This window comes from Nicotiana tabacum, chromosome 22, assembly GCF_000715075.1.
Source record: "Nicotiana tabacum cultivar K326 chromosome 22, ASM71507v2, whole genome shotgun sequence".
Taxonomy (NCBI): Eukaryota; Viridiplantae; Streptophyta; class Magnoliopsida; order Solanales; family Solanaceae; genus Nicotiana; species Nicotiana tabacum.
Genome location: NC_134101.1, coordinates 5,493,104 through 5,506,369, shown reverse-complemented (window position 1 = coordinate 5,506,369; position 13,266 = coordinate 5,493,104). Strand labels below are relative to the sequence as shown.

Genomic DNA, 13,266 nt, shown 5'->3' with positions numbered 1-13,266 from the left:
GGAGAGGTCAGCCGGTAGAAGCATCTACCTGGGAGTCCGAGTTAGACATGCGGAGTAAATATCCACATCTTTTCAACAGCTCAGGTACTTTTTCTAATTCCGTTCGAGGACGAATGTTTGTTTTAGAGGTGGAGAATGTGATGACTCAAAAGGTCATCTTTAAATTTAATAATTAATTATGTATTTTAAGATCTCGAAAAGCACTATTTATTATTCTTCGTCTTGTGTGCGCAGTCCATATAATTTTTCGGAAAGATTTTATATGAAAAATTAATTAAAATGTAAAATAGAGCCTTAAAACTTAACTGAGTTGACTTTGGTCATCATTTTGAGCAAACAGATCTGGATCAGTATTTTGACATTTTCGATAGGTCCGTATCGTGATTTGGGACTTGGGCGTATGCCCGAAATTTAATTTGGAGGTCCCTAGCTCAATTTATGACCATTTAACGGAAACTAGAAATTTAAAGGCTAAAGATTTCCAAGTTTGACCACGGAGTTGACTTTTTGATATGGGGGCCGGAATCCGATTCTGGAAATTTGAATAGTTCTGTTATGTCATTTTATGACTTGTGTGCCAAATTTGAAGTCATTCCGGATTCATTTAACATGCTTCGGCACAAGATTTGTAAATTAAAAAGTTTGAAAACTTAAAAATTCGAATCGAGGCGTGAATTGTAATTTCGATATTTTTTATGTGATTTGAGACCCCAAGTAAGTCCGTGTTATATTTTAGAACTTATTGGTATATTTGGTTGAGGTCCCGGGGGCCTTTGGTGGATTCCGCATAGTTAACTGATCAAAATTTGGACTTAAGAAAAAATCTAAACTTTTGGCCTTCTGGTGTAATCGCACCTGCGGATTTTAGACCGCAGATGCGAGCTCGCAGAAGCGAGTTTTGTCTCGTATAAGTGAAAGGGAAGGGGTTGGGCAGTGTGCGCAGGTGCGGAACATTTGCCGTATCTGCGAAGCCGCAGAAGCGGCTTCTTGTCTACAGAAGCGCCCCATCCCGCATAAGCGGCCCCATTTCCGCAAAAGCGGAAACCGCATATGCGGTCAAGCGTCTGCATATGCGGAAAGGCCTAGACATAACCCATAAAATCAGAAGTTAGCCATTTTTACTCATTTTTGAGTTTGGAGTCTCAGATTTAGGCGATTCCAAGGGAATATTTCACGACTTTTAATTGGGTAAGTGTTCAATAACCAAAAATGATTATATTTCATAAATCCATGTCTATATTCATCATTTATTTCGGATTTAGATGGAAGAAATTGGAATTTTTGTAAAACTTTTCAAAAACGAAAAAATAAAATTTGAAAGTCAATTTGACATCGGAATTTGGTAATTTTTGTATGGTTGGACTCGTCTCATAACGAGTGCTCGAATTTCGTAAGTTTTTCCGAGATTCGAGACGTGGGCCCCACTGATGATTTTTTAGATGAATTTCGGATTTTAATTCGAAAAAATTAGTAAATTCATATAGAATTAATCCCTTTGATTTGTATTGAGTATAGTGAATTGTTTATGACTAGATTTGAAGATTTCGGACACGAATTCGCGAGGCAAAGGTTTATTGGATTCTTGAATTTGGTTGCAAGAGAGGTAAGTGTTGTGGTTAACCTTGACTTGAGTGAGTAGGACTTATCTGTCTATTTGCTACATGATTTAATGTGCGGGTACAACGTATATGTGAGGTGACGAGTACTTATGCGTTGTGGTTGAGTCAAAGCATGCGGGTGGAATTTGTTTATTGTGAATAATTATCTATTTAATTAATACATTCCTGCTTAAGTTTATTATTGATTATTTGATCATTATTCGTGAAATTATTATTCATTTAATTATTGTTGAATATTCCCTCCCAATTTATATATTGTTATTTATTGTATCATTGTTACTCTGTGTTTGTATATACTTGTACATGTTGTTTATGTACATGTATTGTCATAGCCTCGTCACTACTTCGTCGAGGTTAGGCTCGGCACTTACCAGAACATGGGGTCGGTTGTACTGATACTGCAATCTACACTTCTTTTGCAGATTTTGGAGTTGGTCCCAGCAGCGTACATTAGAATTGCTTGGATACAGCTACCAGTGGAGACTTGAGGTATAACTGCACATCGTTCGCAGTTCTGAAGTCCCCTTCTATTTTATCTTAGCTATGTATTACCTTTCAAACAACTTGAATTTTATTCGGACCTTTATTTGTATTATCTTAGTAGCTCGTTCACTTGTGACACCAGATTCGGGGATGTATTTCGATAATTCAGTATTTATGGTCTTCCGCACTTTATCTTAGTAATTGATTTCTATTTAATTAAATTTGCTTTAAAATAATTAAGATTATTTTAACGTTGGCTTGCCTAGCAAGTGAAATGTTAGGCGCCATCACGATCCTGAAGGTGGGAAATATCGGGTTGTGACAGTTGGTATCAGAGCACATGCTGTCACGACCCGAAATTTTCCACCTTCAGGATCGTGATGGCGCCTAACATTTCACTTGCTAGGCAAGCCAACGTTAAAATAATCTTAATTATTTTAAAGCAAATTTAATTAAATAGAAATCAATTACTAAGATAAAGTGCGGAAGACCATAAATACTGAATTATCGAAATACATCCCCGAATCTGGTGTCACAAGTGAACGAGCTACTAAGATAATACAAATAAAGGTCCGAATAAAATTCAAGTTGTTTGAAAGGTAATACATAGCTAAGATAAAATAGAAGGGGACTTCAGAACTGCGAACGATGTGCAGTTATACCTCAAGTCTCCACTGGTAGCTGCATCCAGGCAATTCTAATGTACGCTGGGACCAACTCCGAAATCTGCACAAGAAGTGTAGAGTGCAGTATCAGTACAACCGACCCCATGTACTGGTAAGTGTCGAGCCTAATCTCGACGAAGTAGTGACGAGGCTATGACAAGACACGTACATAAACAACCTGTACAAGTATATACAAACACAGAGTAACAATAATATAATAAATAACAATTTATAATTGGGAGGGAACATGCGAAGAAGGATGATATAATAATTTCAGCAGGAGGTGCATCACTTAGCAGTCAATTAATTCATCAACAATAAAATGGGCAAATAATAATATAAAAATGGCACGGCACCACCCTTCGTGCTTTTACTCTCATTTGGCACGGCATCACCCTTCGTGCTTTCACACTCGCTGAAAATGACACGGCATCACCCTTCGTGCTTTTACACTCACAAATGGCACGGTAACACCTTTCGTACTTTTACACTCACAAATGGCATGGCAATACCCTTCGTGCTTTTACACTCACAAATGGCACGGCAACACCCTTCTTGCTTTTACACTCTTCCTTACCATGACAATGATATTATGAATAATTAAAATGGCACGGCATCACCCTTCGTGCTTTTACACTCTTCCTTACCATGAAAATAATAATATAAATTCGAAAGAGTATTTAAATGCGGGGATATACACTTATCAAACAATTCAATACCAGAATACCGACTTCACCTTCCAAAATATTCAACAATAATTAAATGAATAATAATTTCATGAATAATGATCAAATAATCAATAATAAACTTAAGCAGGAATATCTTAATTAAATAGACAATCATTCATAATAAACAAATTCCACCCACATGCTTTGACTCAACCACAATGCATAAGTACTCGTCACCTTACATATACGTTGTACCCGCACATTAAATTATGTAGCAAATAGACATATAACTCCTACTCCCTCAAGTCAAGGTTAACCACAATACTTACCTCACTTTGCAACCAAATTCAAGAATCCAATAAACCCTTGCCTCGCGAATTCGTGCCTAAAATCCTTAAATCTAGTCATAAATAATTCAATATACTTAATACAAATCATAAGAATTAATTCCATATGAATTTACAAATTTTCTGGATAAAAATCCAAAATTCATTTTAAAAATTAACAGTGGGACCCATGTCTCGAATCCTGGAAAAACTCATGAAATCTGAACACCCATTCCGATACGAGTTCAACCATATAAAAATTATCGAATTCCGACAATGGATTAGCTTTCAAATCCTCAATTAAAGTTTTGTTTGAAGATTTCTACCTTTTTCAATTCAATCTTTACCCATTTGAACTCAACAATCTTCCCATAACCTTATTGGTACAAGCATGTATAAATAATACTCTCACATGCACAAATCACACTCACAGTCACCCATCTTTACCCAAACTCGAAATTGAAGAATAGGGGTTAGAACCTTACCTTTTGGGTGAAGATCTTGTGATAGTTCCTTGTTGGATTTCAAAGCTTGAACAAGATTTTTGATGAACAAAGTACTTGAGCTTCTTCATCTCTCTAAAACACTCTCACTTCTCTCTAAAATCATTATATAATTGCCCCAAAGCCTATTTATCAAAATGGGGTTGGGTTATGAAAATAGAAAAATTAACCCTCCGAAATCGGGTTTGCGGTCGCATAATGGACCGCACAATGGGTATGCGGGTCTCACAATGGTCGCAAAAATTGGTGGAACTGGGCTGTTCTGGTCCATTCTACGACCAGTTTGCGGTCGCAGAAGCAGTTTCGCGATCGCATAACTATTCTGCGATCGCAGAATTGATCGCAAAATTACATTTTTCCAGCCTTTGATAATTTGGTCATAACTTCTTGTAGGAGTATCCAAACGATGAACGATTTGAATACTTAGAAACTAGACTCAAAGACCTATCATTTGATAGGTAGACCATCATATAATTCCTTATATATAGGTATATATGCTTGTTCAAAGTTTGATCTTGTGCGTACCCATTTGAAACTTTAGTCTATTATGAAATTTTCCAACTTGACTTAGACTTAGGCCTCTCCTTAGACCTCACGTCGCTTATAATATGCCTCGTACACTTATTATCATATCTAATTAGTATCCATAATATTAATAGTCCTCAAATGAGAAGTAGAGTCTGCCCCCAAACACATAACATAACTTATCTCTTCTTTCACCCATTTCAATTTCCCTAATTTTTACTAACTCCCAAAATTTCCAAAAATTTCGCCAGAGTTTCCTTTATAACTGGGCCTATCCACCTGCCAGAGAATCCCAGAAACCAATCCTAACAACATATATAAAGTCCAATCAACGTAACACAACATGAAAATAACACTGACAATGGCATCATAAGCAATATATTACTAGAAAAGGAACGCCATTAATATCAACTATTCAGGTTGAATTGGCAATGGTTGAATTGGCATGATGGTGGAGATGATCAGTTCCTTCAGCATGAAGTTATACATATGGTTTGTGGTTGTACTCGTGGGTTTGACAGCCACCATAACTTGATTGATTCGGGAGACATTTAATTCAAACGGTCTTGTTATATAAATGGATTCCAGAAAAGTCATGGCAGTTTAGATCGCGACTTGAGGTTGGTATATCTCTGCGGTCTGGGAATTCGGTTGCGTATTGCATTGGTTCTTCGGAAATAAGCTAAGTGAAAGGTTTCTAGCCAATGGGGTGACTTATTCCACTAGTAGTTCAAGGGTTATAGTGAATACATGTATTATCGCACAATGGCATGATAGGTGCAGTGAACGACACGAAATTTGAAAGTTGAGGATCAAGATTGCAGTTCGGTGTTGACAGGGATGTCACGAGCTCAGACGAGCAGGGAAGGATTAAGATGTTTAGAGTAAGCTGGTATCGTCTTTAGCTTCACCTGAAACCGGTGTCATGTGTAAGAAGCTTTGTGTACTGATTTTTGCGAACTTTCGATTCGCTTTACAACATTGTGTAGCTGTCAGTATAGATACATCTATGGATCGCTCCGCACGTCCCTCGACAGTGTACATGATACTCTAGATCTGTCCGTACGGCCTCGGCAGAAATCGTGCCTAATAATAATAATAATTACACGATACTTTGCTATTTTAATTGCAACTTATGAATTTAATTAATAGATTGAGAATTGTTGCATTTGAAGGAATTTAATTATTTATGTTGGTTAAATAAAATTATTGTCATTCCTATAAATCATGTTGATTTAAATATTTCTATTTCAATATCATTGACCTTTAGTGAGTGTCAAAGTCGACCTCTCGTCACTACTTCTTCGAGATTAGGCTTGATACTTACTGGGTACATGTTGTTTTCGTACTCATGCTACACTTGCTGCACATTTTTATTGTGCAGGTACAGATATGTCTAGCAGCCTTGTGGGCGCAGAGGTGTGGTTAAATACGGGGACTTAGGTGAGCTGTATTCTATGTTACGATCCGTAGCCAATAGAGTCTCCCTCAGAGTATTTATATTTTTTTGTCTAATTTGTATTCCGGACAGATGTTGTATTTTATTTTAACTCCCTAGTAAATGCTCATGCACTTGTGACACCGAATTTTGGGAGTGGTTATGAGTTGTTTGGTATTTTAGTTGAGAAAATATTTTTCACTTACTTTGTGAGTTCTATCTTTTACTATTTAAATTGAAGGAAATTACGATTTAAAAATTTCTAAAATGAGTAATTAAGTTAATCAATTATGGTTGGCCTGCCTGACAGTGGTGTTGGGTGCCATCACGACCTTTAATGAATTTTGGGTCGTGATTCCTAGCCTCATCCGCTCATCACCTACCACGTCTCATCATGAAAACATGTAAAATAAGTGGGACCCTAGAAAGGGGCCTCTAAGGGCTGAGTACACCATGACGGTACTCAATAAGTGTCATAGACTCTCTCTAACTCAAGTTTCAGGGACAATGCTTTACAAAAATAATACAACCAACATTTGATATAGAATGATAACAATTATATCAATTCATGCTCTTTATCATTTTAAATGAAAAGACTAGAGATGTAAACCATAATACAAACTTTTAAAACATTTATATCAAACGTGATCCTAATAAGAATCATACAAAAGTATCTCAACTTCATTAAGTCATTGAAATCACTTTCGGCTCTTTAGGCCTAAACATAACAAAATTCTCCTTTATCTTTTTACGGGGAGTACTATACCGACACCGGCATAATAAAAAACTACTAAGTGATCGACCTAGCAACAAGTATTTGACCCTACTTGTCTGAGCGGCTTCCCGCAGTATCGTACGAGTCGACTTAACCTCAGTACTTTAAGTAATGATCATTTGCCCTCACAATGAGGGACTTTATCCCATAAATCTTGGCTTAACCTTTGAATGTGTCCCTACACCGGCACGTGTAGTTCCGTGGTAACGAACTCAACATTTGAACTAATCTCGTTGGTCTCCACTAGTAACTCCCAAAATATTTGATATTTCAAAAATAGATTCATAGCAGCTGTTCGCAACAAATTTTTGTAGTACGAAAAATAAACTGCAACAAAAATAATATGAAGAAAAAGTGATTTTATTGATAAATATTTGTGAGTAATATTCTATGTATCCCTTGATTCTCTTCTATAAAATTCTCCGTGATTCGGGGGCTTGAGAAGCATCTTTCCCGAATGTAGGACAATGCAGACCTCTTTGTGATGTATTTAATGGCCCGGGTTGATCTTCGGGAGGAACTTCGTTGATCACTCCTTTGTTGAAGAACTATTCACTTGATGATTGATCTCTCTGCTTTGTGGATGCCTTCACCAGTTGTGGATTGCTCTTCTCCAACTCTGAATCTCCAAAGAGTATGTAACCCCTCTATTTATAGTGGTAGATGATGGACAGTCCAGCTACATATGAACTCTCTTGCTTGATTCTGATTGGCTCATGTGAGCCATCAAACTTATCACATAAGCTATGTGATAAGCTTGCTTATAAGTCAAGACATGTCATTTTAGGTACTTGACAACTCTTGATTGGTCATCGTTTTAGACTGAGATTGCTACATCATTTTACATGTGGCATCATCTTATTGGCTTTGAGTTTGACTAGATATGCCATGTCACTTGACACATGTCATGTGTCTGGGCCTTAAGATGAAATGGACCTTGGGCTTGAAAATAATAAAATAGACTTATTTAATTTGTAAAGTCCAAATTAATTATTTAACCCAAAAAAATTAAGATTCAATCCAAAATTTGTATGGATTAAACTTAATAAATTTTATATATCTACATATGCCCCTACTTCAAGGTGTAGACTTTTCTAACCTTGAAGACATGTCTTGGAGTATCCGTGACCCGGAAGACGATGCACGATTTTTGTTGGCTTTCCATATTGTAATCCAAGTCATTGCTGGCACTTGTGGATGGCCTTTCCTTCTTCAAATATAGCTCGAGTAAAAAGAAAATATATTCTCCAAGTCGTGTATGATTTCTTGACAAATATCCTTATTATCCAAACAGTAGGCTTTGAATAATATCTAGCAAGAGGCATCATATTCCAAAGTTTAGTACCTAAATTTGACTAAGACAAAAGACTTGCATGGATTTTGTGTTACTGTATAAGGTCATACAATAATAGTTTTTTGCAAATAAGTCCAAATAGCCACTAAAACTTTGTAGGATGTACCACATAGACAATGAGACTTTAATTCCTCAAGTGTATTGAAATTGGTATTTCAACAGATAAAGATTTCTAGCTGAAGTAGAATTCTTCACATGTATTTTTAAATACCAATTCACGGCAAACTCCATCTAGGTCTCTAAGTGCTTAACTGACTCGTCCCTCTATAAAAGCAGCTCACGTGATAATTAATGCAAGTCTTTTCAACATCTTAAGAGGCTACGAAACATGGGTCATGCCTTTGACAATTAACGTTAACTCTCCTTTGGTGAAAGCATAATCATATCAGCAGAAACAAAGATTTGTTATCTTGGGTTTACTTCTACGGTTCTACCTGATATCAAGTTTTATAAATGTTTGTCTATCTTCCTTTTTTCTTTTTTTTTTCTTTTTGTAGATTCTGCCCAAACTTTATATATTTGGCTGTTGGTTTCTCTTAGATAATGGAAAGTTTTCATCCCAGAGAGGTTTGTTGCCGTAGTGCTGAACATACTCAACTTCCTGGCTTTAGCTAGCTTCGAACGAGGCGGCTACGAAGATTGCTATTGTATTAATTAGAGCTACAAAATAGGAGCTACAAAATATTAATTGCTATCTTCGTTATGTTGTTTTCTTAGAGATAAGAAAATTCTCAAAATATCATGGAGGGATTCTTAGCAGATTGTCCGCAGAAATTTTCTGAACTTTGATCATCAATCTGCCAAAATTGCTCTTCAGCTTTGACTCTTTTGTTGAAAAATTCATATCTCAAGCTACAATATCGAAATTGCAAGCCATCTATACTGTTGGAAAGAAAACACTAAAATCTACAACATCTGTAAATACCACATCAGAAATCCTTTCAGAACGTCCACCATAATATTTTAAAGTTGCTACAGATATCTGCCGCACTCGATTTCCAGATTTGTGCACTCTAGAAAAAAAAATCATATCTTGGGCTAGGAACGTCGAAATCGTGAGCCGTCTATGTCAATGGATAGAAGACTCGGAGATAAAAAAATTCTCAAATTATCGTAGAAGAATATCTTCCAAATTGGCCGCAAAAATTTCTTGAAATTGATTTGGACGCCTGCCATACTCGTTTTTTCAGCTTTGGGCACTCTCGTCGAGGAATTCATATCTCGAGCTAGGAATTTCCAAATTGCGATCCATTTATGCCATTAGAAAAAAAATTAGAGACCTGAAACATATATTAATTTCATAGCATAACTCCTTTCTATCTGGAAACAGAAAATTCTCAAAGTCGACCTAGCTGTAGTAAACTTTCATATTCGTGTAGTTCCGACAAAAAGTTCATATCTTGAGCTAGGAGCCTTCAAATCTCAAACGGTTTGTGTTGTTAGAAACTAAACATCCGAATCTACAACATATTAAATGTTAGGGGTAGAATGTCTTCCATATGAACCGCAGTACTCTTTCAAAATTGATCCCATCGTTCATTGAGCTCACTTTCCATCTCTATGCTCTTTGAGTTGTCCTATGAATGTTGTTGTTTTCTTGAAATTGACTCTACAATGTTGCATATAGTAACTTTAGCTATCATGATTCACAAATCTTATTTCTTTATTTATTTCTTTTGCAGACTTGCAACGGAGCTCAAAGTGTCCGGATATCAAATAAAGAAGGTGCACAAGATGTGGATATTTTGATGTTTCGAGTAACAAGCAGCGAGCAAAATCTTCATGCAAAAGACGAACTTGTTGCAGAGAGACTATCATGTGGAAGTACTCATTTTCCAAAAGTTGTGTATACTCGAAGTTTTGATATCCATGAAGCTTGCCCAAGGTGCTCACTAATGATGGAACTTTTGAGAGCGAGGTACATGCTCATGTATGGGAACTTCAAACAGAAAAAGTAGAGTATTGCTCCCACGACTCAACAACAAGACGCGTAGTTAAGGGATTATGGAAGTTGCTAATGTCATGGGCACGCCATCAAGGATGATCCATCATATGGAGAAGTCACGAACGAGTTGGCAACCATGCTTATCTTTCGGTCGTTTACATGACTTTAGATTTCTTGTATAGAATGATGTCTCATTCTACTTTTAACATTGATGTGCATAACTCTTTATATATTGAAACAATGAAATATCTTTTATGCTTTGGCACCAAATTGTCTTCTTTTCCTCAATTACATATGTCTTTACATCCGAAAGAACTAATATGATGATCCCATGATGCCAAACCCTTTGTTTTTATTAAAAACTCATGCGACTGAACTTAGAATGAAACTCTAAGCTGCCAACGTACCTCCTTGAAGAGGATCAAGTCATAACGTAGTTCAGAGGGATGGGTTGTTTTTTGATTTTTTTTATATCCTAATTTTTTCCTAGGCCGCCTCTCGCGAGATTTCAACCTACTAGACTTTTTTTTTTGTCTTGACTTTTGCCTAGGCCGCCTCTTTTGAGGTTTTCATCCTAGCAGACTTTTTTTATTTGTTCCGTATACAGTTTAGACTCATGTGGGCCAGAAGTGTAGCAATATACAGTTTAGGCGCATGCAACAAGGAGCGCCATGACTTGCAGTTTAGGCTCGTACGTCGAGGAGCGTAGGTGACTTTCATGGGAAGTACTGCTCCAAAAATTTGCCGTTGATTGGACCAACTCTGAGACCATCCTTATCAACAATATTGTATGCGCCACTTGAATATGATTCTTTCACAACATATGGTCCATCCCATTTTGAAGTAAACTTGTCGCCTATGCATTTATTGAGGATTATAGGTCTTCGAGCAACTTGGACCAAGTCTCCCTTGGAATGATCGTTGTTGCACTTTCTTGTTGAAGGCTATCTAGCCTAGCTTGATAGCACTCCAATATTTGTTGCGCTTCCAATTTTTTCTCATCCAATGCCTCTAACTCTGCTAGGAGAAGTTGAGCATTCTCTTCGGATGTGAGTCCTTCTTGGATTGCGATTTGCAATGATGGAATTTGTTGCTCTAGTGGAAGAACTGTTTCTACGCCATATACCAAAGAGTAAGGAGTTGCTTGTGTAGCAGTTCTGAAGGTTGTCCGGTATGCCCACAAAGCTTCACCAATTTTCTCATGCTAGTCTCTCTTGTTCTTTGCAACAACTTTCTTCAAAAGGTTACCAAACTTCTTGTTAAAAGCTTCAGCAAGGCCGTTGGCGAGTGCATTATACATTGAAAACTTATGTTGCTTGAAATCGAACTTCTTACACAAACTCTTCACAATATTGTTGTCAAATGGCATTCAATTATCAGTGATTATGTATCTTGGTATGCCGTACCTAAAAATTATATATGACTTGATAAAATCGACAATAATTTTCTTTTTCACATCCTTGAGTGGAACAACTTCAGCCCATCTAGAGAAGTAGTCAGTAGCGGCCACTATGTACATTTGTCCCTTTGATGACTTTGGAAGTGGTCCAACAACGTCAAGTCCTCATGCAACAAAAGGCCATGAAGCTATAGTTTGATGAAGATGCTCTGGATGTTGGTGGACGTAGTTGGCATGAAATTGACACGCTTGACATCTTTTGGCATGCTCCATGCAATCCTTCACCATTGTCGTCCAGTAGTAGCCCATCCTCTTGATGTGAAAATGGAGCTTGGGACCAGATTGGTGTGCTCCACATGAGCCAGAATGTGCTTCCTCCATCGCTTGGTGGGCTTCTTCTTTGTCAAGACATCGCAAGAATAGTCCTTCAAAAGAGCGGCGAAATAATGTCTCCTTATAGAAGATGAATCGTAGTGCTCTTCGTTTGATGTCTGTTCTTAGTCGCGGATCCTTAGGTAACTTTCCATGTTCAAGGTACTCTATTAGTGATTGCCTCCAATCTTCTTCTTCAATCACTCGAACAGATATATGATGACTTTCGTTGATTTGAAGATCAAGAAGTCTAGGATTAACCCATCAATGACACACATATACCTTTGTTAACTCATTCTCTCCAAGTGCCAGTGTCGTGGCCAAGTTAGCCAAAGCATCAGCCTTGCAATTTTCTTCTCTTGGGACGTGGTTTAAGAAAACTTGGTCGATCTTTAAAGTAAACCAAAAGTATATTGATGGTATGGCAAGAGGCCTTCCTTCTTTACCTTGTAACTCCTCAAAGGTTGGTTGATGATCAACTTAGAGTTGTCGTAGATCTCCAATTGTAGAATGTTCATGTCTAATGCCATTTTTGTGAAGCCCCAGAAAAATTTTCTAACAAGATTAAGCCGAACTCAAGCTTAAGAGAATATTTTGCGAGACCTCGAAGTGCTTGCGAACCCACACGAGGGTAATATGATCATTACAATACTTAGGTGTGAAGGTAAGATGGATTTAAGGTCCTCAAGTTGTATGATTAAAGGCATAGATTGGAATGATTGAGCTAAGAGGGAGGAAAGGATTCCAACAGACCTGCGTAGCCTTCTTGGGTAGCCTACGCAGGCTGCGTAGGCAAAACAAAATGGAAGTGAGGGGGAGGACTAAGCTGCGTAGGCTATGCAGGCAAGCTGCGTAGGCTACACAATTTGCCTACGCAGGATATTTTCTATAAAAATAGGGGGATTCGGGGAGAGAGAAAGAAATTTCATTTTTGGCTAAGTTTTGGGTTCTAGAAAGAAGGTGGAGCATCCCCAACCCAAATACACATCAAAGATGAGTTTTATGATATTTTTATAATGGATTAACACTAGTTAATGATAGTATTAATATCTACATGGATTGAAATTCATAGAGATTCCTCTAATCTTCAAGATTCATTCAAAAGGGTTCAAGTTAGGGTTTGAGATACAAGAGGTAAAATTCCTACCTTACACTTAAATACATTTATGGATTAAGTATTTGGAATGTATTGTA

General features: G+C 37.2%; 1 protein-coding gene across 1 annotated transcript; it reads right to left on the bottom strand.

Moving 5' to 3' along the window:
* Nucleotides 1–11,175: 11,175 nt before the first annotated feature.
* Nucleotides 11,176–11,670, bottom strand: LOC142175693 (uncharacterized). Its single transcript, XM_075242671.1, has 2 exons — nucleotides 11,550–11,670; nucleotides 11,176–11,414 (listed from the first exon to the last, which is right to left on the bottom strand). The coding sequence occupies exons 1-2, from the start codon at nucleotides 11,668–11,670 to the stop codon at nucleotides 11,176–11,178; spliced, it is 360 nt and encodes a 119-aa protein (XP_075098772.1).
* Between the last annotated feature and the right edge of the window lie 1,596 nt (nucleotides 11,671–13,266).

Coding starts and splice junctions, on each gene's coding strand:
- LOC142175693 (XM_075242671.1), bottom strand. CDS start 11,670: ATGCCATTTGACAACAATATTGTGAAGAGTTTGTGTAAGAAGTTCGAT. Junction 11,415..11,549: donor AGCTTTTAACAAGAAGTTTG/GTAACCTTTTGA, acceptor TATATGGCGTAG/AAACAGTTCTTCCACTAGAG.